This window comes from Oncorhynchus kisutch, linkage group LG27 (assembly GCF_002021735.2).
Source record: "Oncorhynchus kisutch isolate 150728-3 linkage group LG27, Okis_V2, whole genome shotgun sequence".
NCBI lineage: Eukaryota > Metazoa > Chordata > Actinopteri > Salmoniformes > Salmonidae > Oncorhynchus > Oncorhynchus kisutch.
In genome coordinates this window covers 3,136,594-3,154,679 of record NC_034200.2, presented here as the reverse complement: position 1 = coordinate 3,154,679, position 18,086 = coordinate 3,136,594, and the positions used below count along the sequence as shown (strand labels likewise).

Sequence of the window (18,086 nt, the reverse complement as noted above, 5' to 3'; positions counted from 1 at the left end):
GACTCTACCTAGATTATATTAGAGAGGCTTCCATTAAAGAACACCCTCTGTGTTCTGTTAGACAAGCAACTCTTGATCTACAATATAGCAGTGAATGTAAAGCCATAACACATACGTTTTTCCAGCAGCAGATTATGATAATGTCAAAATCTGGCCTGAAGTCTAACAAAACAATTCCCACAGTATTTTTATTTTACATTTCTCTCATCCAATCATCAGTCATTTGTGTAAGAGCCTCACACGCTGAATGCCCTTTCCTATAAGTGTGCCAAAAATCTGTTCATTAATTTGTTACTGTGAACTAGCATTGTGTCTGGTCAAACACAATTTTTTTCCAAACGTTTACTAAGGGTTGGTAACAGGCTGATTGGTCAATTGTTTGATCCAGTAAAGGGTGCTTTGCTGATCTTGGGAAGCATAATTAATTTTGCTTCCCTCCAATCCTGAGGGCACACACTTTCTTGTAGGCTTACATTGTTGTCTGTGAAGCAGGAAGCTGCCCTGCTATAGATGATTATGTTGTATTGCTGAGTCTACCTTTAAACTGGACTGTATTTCTAGAGCGTCATGATGGGCCCAGTTCAAGACAAATATAAGAAAGACAGTGTAATATGGTAATACTGTAGAAAAAAACCTCATATGTTTTGACACTTTAATTCATGCTCATAGCGCAATGTTTAACTGGTACCTAATATGCTGACTAGACCGGACATGTCGCGTGCGTGAGCGTCGCAAAATAAATTTTGAAATCCATGTAAGTGTTTGTACCCACACTGCTCGCAAGCGCCAACGAGCATCTGCGACACCAAGGGCTAAAATAGAAGTCGTTCCTATTTCTGACGCAGATCGCGCTGAAAGTCCTGCCTCTCCCATCTCCTCATTGGTTTATAGAAGTAGGTACCCACGTGCCATCTCCTCATTGGTTATACCCACGTTGGTGATTGAAAGACAAATTTTGTTGCCGGTTGTAGTGGTAATACATTGATAGTTTAGTTGCGTTCACCATTTAAGTTCAACAATGAAAAAGCGTGGAAGGAGGAGAGATGACTAGAAATGATTCAGTTGACTTTTTTATGTGTGGATTAATTTGTCAGAGGACCTTGTGCAGTTCAGGTAAAATAACAACTCAATGTTTATATCCCAGGACAAATTAGCTAGCAACAGCAAGCTATCTAAATAGGGCAAATTAGCTAGCAAGTGCAAGCTGACTAGCTAAATTGCCATACATGTTTAATGCTTTTCGACCTGTCTCCAAATTAATGTAATTGGTTCAGAGTTTGTTTGGATATTTTAACCTGCGTGTCGTGATTGCGTTTGGTGTGGGGGGACAAAATACATTTATGCGTGATGACACACGAGCGCAGCCGGTTTGGGTTCCATGTAAGCAAGTGTGCTCTACCTGAAAATAGTAAACAGTTACGATCATATACAGACCAGAACTGTATATCTTTGTGATTATGAGGAGTAGAATAGCCTTCCTGTACATAATAGGATTTATTGATTAAACTGTAAAAAAAAGACAGCTGAGAGATACATCTGTACATTTGAGTGTTTACATTGTAACTGTACTTCTCATCTTCACATTATCACAGTCTGTCCTTCACCATGTGTAATGGCAAATCTTTTAGCTTCACTTCAGAAGGGCAGTCTTGTGCAGTGTTTTGTCTTTAGTGTTGAAAGTTAGCCATTAGTGCCTGCAAGGCTAACTGGCTGCTGGTCCGTTCAAGGCCGTTTTACAGTAAGTCCCAAAAGTCTACGCCCCAGAGGTTCAGTGGTCCACAGTGACCAATTCAGTTCACTCCAGCCAGGTGCCAGACCAGTGGTTCCCAAATGGTTTTGTTCCATGACCCACCAAAGTCCTTTAGAATTCATGAGATACCCTCCAGTTATTCCAACAAGTTTCCAGCTCAAGCACTATCTTAACCCAGGAAGATTTGTCATTGATCTACCAGTGGATCCTCACACACACCACTTTAGAAATAATGTGCTAAACCATCTAATTCAACTTAAAAAGATTCCTTGTGCTGGTATTGAAGATGAGCTAGTGAATTTGGCAATGTGTCAAGGCTAGCGATGGAGAGTGGGGAATCAACACACCAAAGTCTAGTTATGCCAAATAGTGAAGGCCGCTTAGCAGGCTTGGCAGGGTTAGCTGCAGTCGTTAACTGTTGATTCAGGTGCTCAAGTGAAAGCCTGGGGACACTGTGACCATCCTGGGCTCCTGGTCTCTTCCTGACCTCTAACCCCACCGTCAAGAGGGTTTAACATCCAATAATCTTTACGTAGGATATTAATGTGTGTTCAGGTCAATAAAAAAAAATAAGTATGGGTAAAAAACTGTTTTAATGCCCCCCAAAAATGTGATAGCTTAGAAGTGATAACATGTCAAATGTGTTGATCTTACATATGGAGAAATTACAAAAGCCAACAGGTCAGAATAGTTGTCACTAGTAAACAAACATGGCAGCATCCCCCCTCTTCATCTTCTCACTCTTGCATTTGGCAGCATCCCCCTCTAACTTCTTACTCTTGCATTTGGCAGCATCCCCCCTCTTCATCTTCTCCCTCTTGCATTTGGCAGCATCCCCCCTCTTCATCTTCTCCCTCTTGCATTTGGCAGCATCCCCCCTCTTTAACTTCTCCCTCTTTCTTCCTCCATCTCTCACAGGCAGTTCTTGTCAGGTAACTCGCACTGCTGTGAGGCTCTGCATTCTAGAGCTTTGCTCAGCCTGCGTGGGAAGTACACCATAGCTTTCTGTTCCTCGTAGCGGTCGATGTGTTTGAGGTGGACCACCATGTGCAGAGCGTAGGCCAGGACCAGCAGCAGGATCAGAGAGGTCACCAGGCCCATCAGGATGGCTGGGGTCAGGAAGTTGGCACAGTCGCTGGCAGACGCAAACTTATCAGACATGACGTTGAACGCCTGGATCTGCGGAGAGGAGAGGAAAGAGGGAATATTGCAAGCTGAAGTAAAACAATTAGATAGCTAAATAAATCCATCAATCAGTCAATAGAAACGGCCCATGCCCCATACCTGGAAGTCAGTAAACGTGATGTGCCAGTTAGCTGAGGTGTCGGTGTGTGAGCTGGGCACCAGAAGGGTGTCATATTTGTGCTGACTGCTGACATGCTGGCAGTGGTAGGAGGAGGTGGCGGGGGCGTACACCTCACTGGCGTTGAACGTAGCTTCATGGGTCCAATTGTAGTGGATGTGGACGCTGTCTAAGGTGAACCAGTTCTGCCCTGCTGACTCGTAGAAAATGTTGGACATCTGCAGCCTGATAACAAGTCCCCTGAGATCCTCCACATCTCCAAACTTTAGCGAGAGCCTGTGTACAAACACAGAGTATGTTGATTTGTTGATTGATTGCCTTTAGTGGGTAGATCCTTTGTGAGATATGCAGTGCTCATCTCATTGTAACAATATTCTTCTCCATGAATTGAATGTAAAAAATATATAATTCAAGTTCTTTTATAACTACATACAACACCCTATGAAAGTGACGCATTCCTACATCATACTTCCGTATCATGTCCCATAGGTCATGTTCCCCTGCTCAGATGTTCATCAACCAATGGTTGCATGCCATGCCATAGATTGCTATAACATATGACGTGGTAAGCTGATACATAAAATGGTAAGAACCTGCTGGTTACAAGCCATTTGAAGGAATTATGTTAGATTATGCTCTGGGGTTTTCTACTGAAATTTGCCAGCCAGTACTTTTTTAAATGAATTAAATAATTAGTTTGTAGACCGGTAATCTGTCAAAATATGTGTAGTTCGTGTGTGTAGTTCTATTCAAACAGATGTAACTTTTTGACTTTTTTTGCTCTTCTTGGCTGTCAAATACATTGAAAAAACGCATATTGTATGTTATTTCACCCAGAAACACGTATATAATTGAATATACAGTATCTTAAATAGCCATACTATCATGACTTTGTCAATGCAAATTTGAGGCTCATTAGCCTAACAAAACAAGGAATACATAAGTCAAATTAATGTGTCAGTTGCACATCGTACACAACTCAAGTACATGATTTACAGTACTTACGTAGCCTTCTCCTTGGTGCAGATGGAACCCTTGGTGTCCACAAGGGCGTTGGGTCCAAAGGTCCTCTCCGTCAGGTCTACGAATGTGTGGTTCTGGTAGCGGATGGCCAGGCGCTTGGCCTTGAAAAGGATGCAGGTTTTGCCATTGTAGGCCACGCTCAGGGGAGAGTAGGGCCCGTGGATGGGGGACTGGAGCAGCTTTCTCTTGCCCTTGCCATGGCCATGCTGGTTGAGGAGGTGCCAGCCATGCAGCTGCAGAGAGGAAGGATGGAAGGGATATTGATCAATTATATAATTGATTGGCAATGTCACACACTGGCTGTGCCTACAGAAGAAGCCTAATTCTGATATTTTATTTCACTAATTGGTATTTAATTGGGCAAAATATCAGAATTGGGCTGTCTGTGTATCCTGTTATCCAGGTAGTAATTATTAAAAGAATATAACCTATTTTGGTCGATTTAATAGCCGATACTGAACAAAAATATAAACGCAACATGCAACAATTTCAATCATTTTATTGAGTTACAGTTCATCAGTCAATTGGAATAAATTCATTAGGCCCTAATCGATGGATTTCATATGACTGGGCAGCTATGAGTGGGCCTGGGAGGGCATAGGCCCACACACTGGTGAGCCAGGCCCAGCCAATCAGAATACGTTTTTCGACCCACAAAAGGGCTTTATTACAGACAGTTTCATCAGCTGTTCAGGTGGCTGGTCTCACACGATACCCCAGGTGGAGAAGCCGGATGTGGAGGTCCTGCGCTGGCGTGGTTACAAGTGGTCTGCGGGTGTGAAGCCGGTTGGACGAAATGCTAAATTCTCTAAAATGACGATTGAGGCAGCTTATGGTTGAGTCTATTAACATTTAATTCCATGGCAACAGCTCTGGTGAACATTCCTGCAGTGAGCTCGCCAATTGCATGCTCCCTCAAAACTTGCAACATCTGTGGCATTGTGTTGTGTGACAAAACTGCCCATTTTAGATTGGCCTTAATTTTTACAAGATGCACCTGTGCATTGATCACACTGTTCAATCAACTTCTTGATATGTCAGACCTGTCAGGTGGATGGATTATCTATGCAAAGGAGAAAAGCTAACAGGGATGTTAACAAATTTGCACATCAAATTTGAGAGAAAAAAAGCTTTTTGTGCTTATGGTACATTTCTGGGATCTTTTATTTCAGTACAAAAGCTGAAGAACATACATGTACACACGTCCATGTACTTTTTGCAGGTGCTGGAGTTGTTGGTGAACTCATGGAAAATCAAAAGGAAAATGCCGCTGCTCATGCTCCAGGTACTTTTATTATAACAATGCTTCGACCCTTAGGTCTTCATCAGCAATCCATATCCTAGCTAGTGGAGGAAGGTCCTATATATATGGGCAGTACTCAGTGACATCACTTCCTGAAACAGGAGGTAAAAATATATGACATAGGTTCACAATATCAACATTCATTGTATCTAAATATATGACCATACACAAGGAATGTGATCAACATTTACAGTAATACATATACACAATATCCAATTAGGATAAAAAACACAATCATTTGGACATTTTGGAACTATAAAAACGGTTTCAAGTCAAACTCCTCGTTAAGACCAAGAGGATGTTGAGCTTGTGGATCCAGAAAGATTCCCTTTGAAGAACTTTCCTCTCAATGTCCCCTCCCCTGCGTGTTTCTATTCCAGTGTATCTCAGAGAACTAGTAGGATGTCCAGCTTGAAGAAATAAACAGCAACCTGTACAAATATTGCTGCGGTGCTCTCTGATCCGGGTCTTAAGGCTTTTACAGGTTTGGAATGTGCCTTTATTTTGTTATTACGAAACCTAGTGGCCACTTCTGGGTTTGCTAAGTGTATTTAAAGGGTTAAAGCCAATATGGCGTGAGTTGAAATCCAATTAGAACCTGGTTCAAGACAACTCGGAAATGTTCGACCTCCGACTTCAATGCGTTTAACTGTTTCACCCATGAGTTCCAAATATCTCTAACGGTCGCACCAGCATGAGTTTATTTATGTGATGTACAATTCACTCACTGTTCCAAAATGGGATTGTCATGCAATTGAAAAATTTACCTGCGCTGTCCTCAAACCAAGGCACGCTGCCTGCTAATTAAATCTCGGCCATGCTGTCAATTTCAAATAATTTCACTCAAGGATTTTCAGAGACTTGTCCCAAAGCCACTCTTGCATTTTCTTGACTGTGTGTTTAGCGTCGTTGTCCTGTTGGAAGGTGAACTGTCACCCCAGTCTGCCAGGTCGCAGTTGTAAATGAGAACTTGTTCTCAACTGGCTTACCTGGTTAAATAAAGGTGTGATAAAAAAAATAGAAAGTTTGAGGTCCGGAGTGCTCTGGAGCAGGTTTTCATCAAGGATCTCTCTGTATATTTGCTCCATAAATTTTTCCCTCGATCCTGACGAGTCTCCCAGTCCCTGGCGCTGAAATAAATTGCCACAGCATGATGCTGCCACGACCATGCTTCACTGTTGAGATGGTGCCTGGTTTCCTACAGACGTGATGCTTGGCATTCAGGCGAAATAGTTCAATATTGGTTTCATCAGACAAGAGAATCTTGTTTCTCATGGTCTGAGAGTCCTTTATGTGCCTTTTGGCCAACTCCAAGCTGGCTGTCATTGCCTTTTACTGAGGAGACGCTTCCATCTTGCTACTCTACCATAAAGGCCTGATTTGTTGAGTGCTGCGGAGATGGTTGTCCTTCTGGAAGGTTCTCCCATATGAACAGAGGAACTCCGATGTCAGGTTCTTGTGTCACGCCCTGACCGTACAGATCTTTTTATTCTCCATGTCTGTTTGGTCAGGGTGTGACTCGGGTGGGAAACTCTATGTTCTTTATTTCTATGTTTTGGCCTGGTATGGTTCTCAATCAGGTACAGCTGTCTATCGTTGTCTCTGATTGGGAATCATACTTAGGTAGCCTGTTTTGCCACCTTAGTTTTGTGGGATGTTGTTTTCGTACAGCTCTGTGTAGCCTACCGAACGTTACGGTCGTTTTCCTTTTGTCTTTAGGTGTTCATTTTTAATAAAGATAAAATGTATGCCTACCACGCTGCACCTTGGTCCGATCATTTCGACGAGCATAACAGAACATCCCACCAAAGAAGGACCAAGCAGCGTGGACAGGACGAGTGGACGTGGGACGAGATCCTAGACGGTAAAGGACCCTGGACGCAGGCTGGAGAATATCGCCGTTCAAGGAAGGAGTTAGAGGCAGTGAAGGAGGAGCGGCGACGATATGAGGAGGCAAGTCATCGACGGAAGCCCGAGAAGCCACTCCAATTGGGGGGGGGGGGGGGGGGGGCATATGGGGAGGTTGGCGGAGCTAAGAATGATGGAGGCCACTGTATTCTTGGGGATCTTCAATGCTGAATAACTTTTTTGGTACACCTCCCCAGATCTGTACCTCGACATAATCGTGTCTTGCAGCTCTACGGACAATTCCTTCGACCTCATGGCTTGGTTTCTGCTCTGACATGTACTGTCAACTGTGGGACCTTATATAGACAGGTGTGTGTGTGTGTGTGCCTTTCCAAATCATATCCAATCAATTTATTTTACCACAGATGGACTCCAAGTTGTAGAAACATCTCAAGGATGATCAATGGAAACAGGATCCACCTGAGCTCAATTTTGAGTCTCATAGCAAAGGGTCTGAATACTTATGTAAATAAGGTATTTCTGTTTTACAAACCCGAATCCCAATCCTATGGCCTTGAGCCAGGTGGACAAACACAAATTGGCAGGTTACTCTCTGATAACAGCAGGTGAGTACAACACAGAAATGCCCCAGACTGGGATATTAAGGTATTTCTGTTCTACAAACCTGTTTTCGCTTTGTCATTATGGGGTATTGTGTGTAGATTTCTGAGTTAAAACATTTTTTGTATAAGGCTGTAATGTAACAAAATGTGGAAAATTGGAAGGGGTCTGTGTACTTTCTGAATGCACTGTAGAAGTAGTCAATTTCACTGTTGCTTCCAATTTCCATTTGAGGCTTTACTAAGTTGGACAAAGAGAGCCCAAGCATTTCCCTGTATTTCCCCAGATCAAGTATGTAGACATTTGTGCATCTCCAGTCAGAACAGAACCTGCACTAACTTTTCCCCCTGGCACATTTTCCAGCTGGCACCCGCATTGCCTTCATTGTTGTTTTCCTTAGTAACAAAAGCTTTGGACATGTATGTGTTCCTATCAAAGTAAGTGCCGTATTACATTATCATTATAGTTTCTGTATATCGTGTTGTTGTTTCTACTGTAGCCCAGCGTATACAGTATATGTACGGAGCATAATATATTGACTGTTTTATTCACGTTTTCAAGTGACAAATCATGCATTCTGATTGTTGCATAGATTGTAATGGACACATAATGTTAGCCTCCGCCGTATACACAAATGTCCCAAAGCTGAGGAAGTTAAAATGATCTAAAGTTTAGTCACTAATTAGACTCTCTGATAACCACTTCGGCCAAGCCAGCAAGGCTGCAAACCTCAGAGCAAAATGCGATCCCGACACTGTGATATGTTTGGTGTTTGCGCATTTTGAAATAAAAGAATGGAGAGGGGTGCATTAATATATGCCACATGGATTATTTTATGTCTGATTTCAAGACTTGATGAAATACTGATGAATTTGATGAATTCATTATCCACATGTGTGGTTGTATTGTTTTACATTTTCAAATAAATCTACCTATCATTCAAGTCACGAGTGCGTCTGGAAGTTGATGGGTTTATTGATCCCCTCGCCATTCTCTGGAAGCCACCCCCTGAGTTTTGTCAGCAACACGTGAAAACGGAGGGCCCTGCGAGCGAGAGGCTGGTTTGGAGTATCTGAACAGTGTCCTCTTGGGGGCGATATGATACTAAGATGCACAAGATCAGAGAGAGAGAGAGAGATATAGAAAGTGAGCAAAAAGAAGGAGAGGGAGAGAGGGATCTACCTTCAGTAATCTTCTGAGTGGGGTTTCTTTAGTGGGCACATAACCCTGAGTCTCCAAGCTCATTCCATCAAGACCACCTGACAAACACAAATAAAACAGGCAGATACTATTTAGCTCAAATATCTTTGCTTAGAAATATACTCCCCAAATTGACATTTTACATTGATTCTTCAAGCTTTATGTGTGGGCAGTAGTTTGTAAAACGATACTGCATACACATGGCTAAAAAAGGGTTGATTGTATCAGGCCCATAGTCATGTTCAATGTGAGACAATGTGTGTTACTTACCCACTCTGATTCTCCCAGCTGGGTATGGAACCTCTGTAACATAGTCCTCTTCTGTGCTGTAGAGAGAAGAGGAAAAGGTTCAAAGATGCAGCTATATGTCAGTGCACAGTGCACAGTTGCCAGGTTCCAAAACAGCACACGTCTGTCTGTATAGGCAAGCTATACTAACAGTGGCCAACGTGTTCTTCGTCCACATTCGATCCTTTCAACCTTCTGATCATAACCAGATCATCATAGCCGATGTATGGTGAGCTTTCTGTGCCAAAAGGCTGTCATGCAGGTGGCGGCTACACATTGGCAATGGATGGGGTCCGTGGTAAATCTCCCCAATGCAAAACAAAGCTTACTTTATTTCTTATCAAGCAGTGGCCTATAGTTGTGGCTGGTCATCTTATATCGTCCTGTGTAGGCTGACCAGGCTGACCATGCAGGTTGTCTGTGGCATTAGTAGCTTAGATCCCTTGTGGTTAATCTCAACCAGATCCCTTTAACCATCTAAATCACCATCATGACCTTACTGCGACTATGACTAACCCCACTACTGTAGGGGTGGAAATGTATCAAATATTACCCACTACACTACCTCCACCCTCTCTCTCCCCTCACACACACTCACAAGCACCTGGTCACTCTTAAGTCTGATAAGCCACGAGAGTTATGCTACAGGAGTAGCATAACTCCCCATCATAGCACTGAGACGGCACTTGTGAAGGTGGTAAATGACATTTTAATGGCATCGGACCGAGGCTCTGCATCTGTCCTCGTGCTCCTAGACCTTAGTGCTGCTTTTGATACCATCGATCACCACATTCTTTTGGAGAGATTGGAAACCCAAATTGGTCTACACGGACAAGTTCTGGACTGGTTTAGATCTTATCTGTCGGAAAGATATCAGTTTGTCTCTGTGAATGGTTTGTCCTCTGACAAATCAACTGTACATTTCGGTGTTCCTCAAGGTTCTGTTTTAGGACCACTATTGTTTTCACTATATATTTTACCTCTTGGGGATGTTATTCGAAAACATAGTGTTAACTTTCACTGCTATGCGGATGACACACAGCTGTACATTTCAATGAAACATGGTGAAGCCCCAAAATTGCCCTTGCTAGAAGCATGTGTTTCAGACATAAGGAAGTGGATGGCTGCAAACTTTCTACTTTTAAACTCGGACAAAACAGAGATGCTTGTTCTAGGTCCCAAGAAACAAAGAGATCTTCTGTTGAATCTTACAATTAATCTTAACGGTTGTACAGTCGTCTCAAATAAAACTGTGAAGGACCTCGGCGTTACTCTGGACCCTGATCTCTCTTTTGAAGAACATATCAAGACCATTTCAAGGACAGCTTTTTTCCATCTACGTAACATTGCAAAAATCAGAAACTTTCTGTCCAAAAATGATGCAGAAAAATTAATCCATGGTTTTGTCACTTCTAGGTTAGACTACTGCAATGCTCTACTTTCCGGCTACCCGGATAAAGCACTAAATAAACTTCAGTTGGTGCTAAATACGGCTGCTAGAATCCTGACTAGAACCAAAAAATTTGATCATATTACTCCAGTGCTAGCCTCTCTACACTGGCTTCCTGTCAAAGCAAGGGCTGATTTCAAGGTTTTACTGCTAACCTACAAAGCATTACATGGGCTTGCTCCTACCTATCTCTCTGATTTGGTCCTGCCGTACATACCTACACGTACGCTACGGTCACAAAACGCAGGCCTCCTAATTGTCCCTAGAATTTCTAAGCAAACAGCTGGAGGCAGGGCTTTCTCCTATAGAGCTCAATTTTTATGGAACGGTCTGCCTACCCATGTCAGAGACGCAAACTCGGGCTCAACCTTTAAGTCTTTACTGAAGACTCATCTCTTCAGTGGGTCATATGATTGAGTGTAGTCTGGCCCAGGAGTGGGAAGGTGAACGGAAAGGCTCTGGAGCAACGAACCGCCCTTGCTGTCTCTGCCTGGCCGGTTCCCCTCTTTCCACTGGGATTCTCTGCCTCTAACCCTATTACAGGGGCTGAGTCACTGGCTTACTGGGGCTCTCTCATGCCGTCCCTTGAAGGGGTGCGTCACCTGAGTGGGTTGATTCGCTGATGTGGTCATCCTGTCTGGGTTGGCGCCCCCCCTTGGGTTGTGCCATGGCGGAGATCTTTGTGGGCTATACTCAGCCTTGTCTCAGGATGGTAAATTGGTGGTTGAAGATATCCCTCTAGTGGTGTGGGGGCTGTGCTTTGGCAAAGTGGGTGGGGTTATATCCTTCCTGTTTGGCCCTGTCCGGGGGTGTCCTCGGATGGGGCCACAGTGTCTCCTGACCCCTCCTGTCTCAGCCTCCAGTATTTATGCTGCAGTAGTTTATGTGCCGGGGGGCTAGGGTCAGTTTGTTATATCTGGAGTACTTCTCCTGTCCTATTCGGTGTCCTGTGTGAATCTAAGTGTGCGTTCTCTAATTCTCTCCTTCTCTCTTTCTTTCTCTCTCTCGGAGGACCTGAGCCCTAGGACTATGCCCCAGGACTACCTGACATGATGACTCCTTGCTGTCCCCAGTCCACCTGGCCATGCTGCTGCTCCAGTTTCAACTGTTCTGCCTTATTATTATTCGACCATGCTGGTCATTTATGAACATTTGAACATCTTGGCCATGTTCTGTTATAATCTCCACCCAGCACAGCCAGAAGAGGACTGGCCACCCCACATAGCCTGGTTCCTCTCTAGGTTTCTTCCTAGGTTTTGGCCTGTCTAGGGAGTTTTTCCTAGCCACCGTGCTTCTACACCTGCATTGCTTGCTGTTTGGGGTTTTAGGCTGGGTTTCTGTACAGCACTTTGAGATATCAGCTGATGTACGAAGGGCTATATAAAATATAAAATAAATAAATTTGAAATTTGAATTTGACTGTTAGCACTTGGTGGTCTATAGCAGCTTCCCACCAGAATGGGCTTTAGGTGAGGCAGACGAACCTGTAGCCATATTACTTCAACAGCATTTAACATGAGATCCTCTCTAATCTTTACAGGATTGTGGTTCTGAATATAGACTGCAACACCTCACCCGTTGGCATTTCTGTATTTTGGTAGATGTTATAACCATGTATTTCTACCACTGCATCATCAAAGGTATTATCTAAGTGAGTTTCACAGATAGTCAGAATATGAATGTCATCCGTTACAAGCAAGTTATTGACTTTATGAACCTTGTTTCTTAGGCTACATATGTTAATATGGGCTATTTTTTGCACTTCTGTGATTCTTGATTGATTTTAATGATTTACTGGGAAGTTTATCAGAAGTAGACTTGCTCATGTTATTCATATTGGAGCTGATAGTGCAGGGTGAGCTGCATAAAGTGGTCTTGCTACGAGGGCACACCGCCTCAGTGATCCGGTAACAGTGTAACTCTGGTTCATAGGCACATGTTTACTGCATACAATAGCTGTAGGATCAACAGAGGCATTCAGGGCAGTTAGGGGGACATAAATTAAGTTACTTACATTGTGTCTGCCAACGCCCCTTGGATAATGTACATTTGATGCAGCATTATGATGACTCATTGTCACAATGTTAGGGATTAGCTGAGCTGGGCTTGGGTCATAGATAAGTCATTGTCTCAACGCAGCCTTGATATTGCGTGGACAGAGTCCAGGAGTCAAGATGATTTGGATCGACTCTGTCATTCTTGTAGAATATCTTCTGTTTCCAGAAGGTGTCGAAGTTATCTATTAAAGTGATTCCAACAGAAAACGTAAATACTCACAATTTCATTAACCCATCCATCATCAATGTTCCCGCAAAAATGTTTTGTCACTGAGCAAATTTTAGGTCTGCTGAGTGCAAACTTGAATGTTGTAAAAATGTGCAACTTCCAGTGCGTGTTTACTGTGAACACTGTGGATGTATCCGCTTTAAGTTACAGTTTCAGACAGTGGTCAAGTAGGTTTCTGTGGCTATTTGATCATAATGTAGGGCTACCAGAGTCGCCTACCATCAAAAACAATGGAGAAAATGGGTCTCATAACATTTTAACATGGATTCAGCCTACAGTAGAAGACAATGTGTGGTGTTCAATGTAGGCCTACATTCCATGAGACTTCTGAAAAAAACATGCGGGGTTGACATTAACCTGTTTATCCACTTGTCCTTCAGAAAAGGAGGTGACTGAAAGTTTTACTTGAAGCAAGAAACCACTTTACAAAATAAATTGCATTACTATTACCATACCATTATTACAGAGAATCAGACAAATTATGCTGCTGGCTATTGGCTACTTAGCTTTTTCAAAACACAACACGCCATTCCATCTGGTTTGCGCTTAGTGGGACTATCATTTGTTTTTCAACAGGAAAATGACCCAACACACCTCCAGGCTGTGTAAGGGCTATTTGAACAAGAAGGAAAGTGATGGAATGCTGCATCAGATTATCTGGCCTCCACAATCACCCGACCTCAACCAAATTGAGATGGTTTGGGAGGAGTTAGACCGCAGAGTGAAGGACAAACAGCCATCAAGTGCTCAGCATATGTGGGAACTCTTTCAAGACAATTGTAAAAGCATTCCAGGTGAAGCTGGTTGAGAGAATGCCAATATTGTGCAAAGCTGTCATCAAGGCAAAAGGTGCCTACTTTGAAGAATCTAAAATACAAAATAGATTTTGAGGTGTTTAACACTTTTTAGTTAGTACATCATTCCATATGGGTTATTTCATAGTTTTGATGTCTTTATTATTCTACCATTTTCGAAATAGTAAAAATAAAGAAAAACCCTTGAATAAGTCGGTGCGTCAACCTTTGACTGGTACTGTAAGTATTCAGACCCTTTGCTATGAAATCTCGAAATTGAGCTCAGGTGCATCCTGTTTCAATTCATCATCCTTGAGATGTTTCTACATCTTGATTACAGTCCACCTGTGGTAAATTCAATTGATTGAACATGATTTGGAAAAGCACACACCTGTCTATTATATAGGTCCTGGATGTCAGGAAGCTAAGCCCCAGCAATGTACTGGGCCGTACGCACTACCGTCTGTAGCGCCTTATTTTCAGATGCCGAGCAGCTGCCATACCATTGATTGCATTGCATTGATACAACAATCATGCTCTTGATGGTGCAGCTGTATAACTTTTTGAGGATCTGTGGACCCATGCCAAATCTTTTCTGCCTGCTGAGGGGAAAAATGTGTTTTCGTGCCCTCTTCACAACTATCTTGGTGTGTTTGGACCATGATAGTTTGTTGGTGATGTGGACACCAAGGAACTTGAAACTCTCGATCCGCTCCACTTCAGCTCCATTAATGTTAACGTTTGGCCCTCCTTTTCCAATTGTCCTTGATCAGCTCCTTTGTCTAGCTCACATTTGAGGGAGATGCTGTTGTTCGGGCACAACATTGCCAGGTCTCTGACCGCGGACCCACAGGCTGTCACATCGTTGTCGATGATCAGGCATACCACTGTCGTCAGCAAACTTAATGATGGTGTTGGAGTTGTGCTTGGCCATGCAGTCGTGGGTGAAGCATGCACTCCTGTGGGGCCCCAGTGTTGAGGATCAGCGAGGCAAATGTGTTGCTACCTACCCTCACCACCTGGGGGTGGCTGTCAGGAAGTCCAGGATCCAGTTGCAGAGGGAGGTGTTAAGTCCCAGGGTCCTTAGCTCAGTGATGAGCTTTGAGGGTACTAAGGTGTGGAACGCTGAAAGGGCAGTGTGGAGTGCAATAGAGATTGCGTCATCTGTGGATCTGTTAGGGCGGTAAGTGAATTGGAGTGGGTCTAGGGTTTCCGACATGATGGTGTTGATGTGAGCCAAGACCAGCCTTTCAAAGCACTTCATGGCTACCAACGTGAGTGCTACGGAACAGTAATCATTTAGCAGGTTACCTTTGCCTCCTTGGGCACAGGGACTATGGTGGTCTGCTTGAAACATGTAGGTATTACAGATTCAGTCAGGGAGAGGTTGAAAATGTCAGTGAAGACACTTGCCAGTTGGTCCGCGCATGCTTTGAGTACACATCCTGGTAATCCATCTGGCCCCGCGGCTTTGTGAATGTTGACCTGTTTAAAGGTCTTGCTCACATCGGCTACGGAGAGCGTAATCACACAGTCGTCCGGAACAGCTGGTGCTCTCATGCATGCTTCAGTTTTGCTAGCCTCGAAGTGAGCATAAAAGGCATTTAGCTCGTGTGGTAGGCTCATGTCACTGGGCAGCTCGCGGCTGTGTTTCCCTTTGTAGACCGTAATATTTTTCAAGCCCTGCCACATCCGACGAGCGTCAGAGCCAGTGTAGTAAATTTCAATGTTAGTCCTGTATTGACGCTTTGCCAGTTTGATGGTTCGCCTGAGGGCAGAGCGGGATTTCTTATAAGCATCCGGATTAGTGTCCTGCTCCTTGAAGGAGGCAGCTCTAGCCTTTAGCTCAGTGCGGATGTTGCCTGTAATCCATGGCTTCTGTATACCATATACCATTTAAATAAAGGGTTGATTTGATTTTGCCCTTCCCTAGGTAATCTCTAGCTAATATTGTTCCTCTTGAAACTCTTAAAAGCTACCATTCTACCTTTTGTATGATTGTATGACCTGAAGAGCCATGCAGAAAAGGAAAACACATTCACATGTCAGTGAGCAGAAAAGGAAAACTCATTCACATGTCAGTGAGCAGAAAAGGAAAACTCATTCACATGTCAGTAAGCTCAGAGAGCAGAGAGAGCAGTTTCAGGCTTTTGAAATCTGAATATTAACAGAAAACCACTAGAATCCTCATAACAACTATAAGTCGTTCTCAATGCAGTATTGACTGTAATTTTTATACTGAATACAACTGTATTGTTATTATGCACCTTTCCCATAGAGCAAGTATAAAGCCTCAACATTGCCTCACTTTGTGTTGCTGAGAAAAATCCTTCTCATCTCTCTCTCTCTCTCTCTCTCTCTCTCTCTCTCTCTCTCTCTCTCTCGCTCTGCATCTGTAAACAGAGACCAACAGACCAGCACCGATTCCTCCTCTCTTCTCCCCTCCTCTCCTCTATCCCATTCCTCTATTTTGTTCCTCCTCTCCTCTCCTCTCCTCTCCTCTCCTCTCCTCTCCTCTCCTCTCCTCTCCTCTCCTCTCCTCTCCTCTCCTCTCCTCTCCTCTCCTCTCCTCTCCTCTCCTCTCCTCTCCTCTCCTCTCCTCTCCTCTCCTCTCCTCTCCTCTCCTCTCTCCTCCTCCTCCTCTATCCTGGCCTCATTTACCTGCTCTCTGTCAGACAAAGAGAGTGAGTGCTGTCCTGTACAGACAACAGCTGTGTGAAACAAGAAATGTCTTGTTAACGCATAATTACAGATAACCATAGAGTCCCTGGCCACAGATTTATCAACGCTTTTACAGCATCTGTATCAGATCTGATACCTTGTGTATTTACATAGCGATAGCAAGAGAGACAGAGATATAGAGAAAGGAAGGGAGAGCGAGGGAGAGCAAAAGAGATCAGCCTACCAGCATCCCTGGATTCGTACACCCCCCTCCACTCCACCATCACACACACACACACAGAGGGTATTTACCTTCTCTCCAGGAGTGCAGGCACTTGATCTAAGGACAGGGTGGGCTGGCTGAGGGCAGACAGCAAGGCAGAGAAGAGGAATGCGTGTGCAGCCATTGAGACAATGAGAGGAGACTGCTGCTGGTGAGCTCCCCTTCATAATCTGCTCTCCCTGCATCGTCAGCCGCTGAGCTCACTGACAGACAGCCTCAGAAGCCAGTCACAATGCGGAATAGGGATCAGTTTGAGTCATACTTATACAGCCCCTCCCTCCACCTCTTCCTCCTTTCTCCCTTCTCTGTCGTCCTCCCTCTATCTTTCTCTCTCATGTAAGTATACCTTCAGGCAAACCCTAGGAATAGACAGTGGCTGATTATTTTTCACAGCTCATTATACCTATTCTAGCCAAATTATGTACATAAAACGTACATAAACACACACACAAGCTACACATGCACGCCGCACACACACACACACACGCACACAAACACACACACACACACAAACATAAAAAAATCACATGGGAATATCAAGGTTGGATTAATGTTGACATTATTTTACCAGGAGAAAAACAAAGCCATGAATGCATGACCTAGATCCACAGTGAGTGTGCTGCCACAATAGCTGCATTCGTTCACTTGATCTATGTGTTGTTGTGAGCACAGGAGACCCGGGGCAGAATTGTCCACTGAGGCTGAATATGTGTATGATACAAACAGCTGACCCACTTGGCTAACCTGGTCTCAGAGCAAACCATATTATATTCTACAAAAAAAAATGTGCCACAAAAATATAAATGCAACATGCAACATTTTCAAAGATTTGACTGAGACACAGTTCATAGAAGAATTTCAGTCAATTTAATTAAATTCATTAGGCCCTAATCTATGGATTACACATGACTGGGCAGGAGCACAGCCATGGGTGGGCCTGGGAGGGCATAGGCCCACCCACTTGGAAGCCAGGTCCACCCCCTCATCGGTTGATCCTGCAGGTGAAGAAACTGGATGTTGAGGTCCTGGACTGGCGTGGTTACACGTGGTCTGCGGTTGTGAGGCCGGTTGGACGTACTGCCAACTTCTCTGAAACTAAGTTTGAGGTGGCTTATGGTAGAGAAATGAACATTCAATTCTCTGACAACATTTCTGTTATTTCTGCAGTCAGCATGCCAAATGCACACTCCCTCAAAACCTGAGACATCTGTGGCATTGTGTTGCGTGACAAAACGGCACATTTTAGAGTGGCCTTTTATTGGTCCCAGCACAAGGT

At 43.8% G+C, this 18,086-nt stretch overlaps 1 protein-coding gene across 1 annotated transcript; it reads right to left on the bottom strand.

Annotated features, from left to right (window-relative positions):
* Positions 1-1,343: 1,343 nt before the first annotated feature.
* Positions 1,344-17,046, bottom strand: LOC109885111 (V-type proton ATPase subunit S1-like protein). The gene is made up of 6 exons (XM_020476964.2): positions 16,840-17,046; positions 9,319-9,374; positions 9,031-9,107; positions 4,059-4,309; positions 3,035-3,329; positions 1,344-2,929 (listed from the first exon to the last, which is right to left on the bottom strand). Exons 1-6 carry the CDS (start codon positions 16,932-16,934, stop codon positions 2,663-2,665), a joined length of 1,041 nt encoding a protein of 346 aa, XP_020332553.1. The 5' UTR covers positions 16,935-17,046; the 3' UTR covers positions 1,344-2,662.
* Positions 17,047-18,086: the final 1,040 nt, after the last annotated feature.

Excerpts from the sequence above, each read along its gene's own strand:
- LOC109885111 (XM_020476964.2), bottom strand. The coding sequence starts at position 16,934 with ATGGCTGCACACGCATTCCTCTTCTCTGCCTTGCTGTCTGCCCTCAGC. Across the intron at positions 9,108-9,318 it reads AGCTGGGAGAATCAGAGTGG|GTGGTCTTGATGGAATGAGC; the intron begins GTAAGTAACACA and ends TGTGTTTGTCAG. Across the intron at positions 2,930-3,034 it reads TCACGTTTACTGACTTCCAG|ATCCAGGCGTTCAACGTCAT; the intron begins GTATGGGGCATG and ends TCCTCTCCGCAG.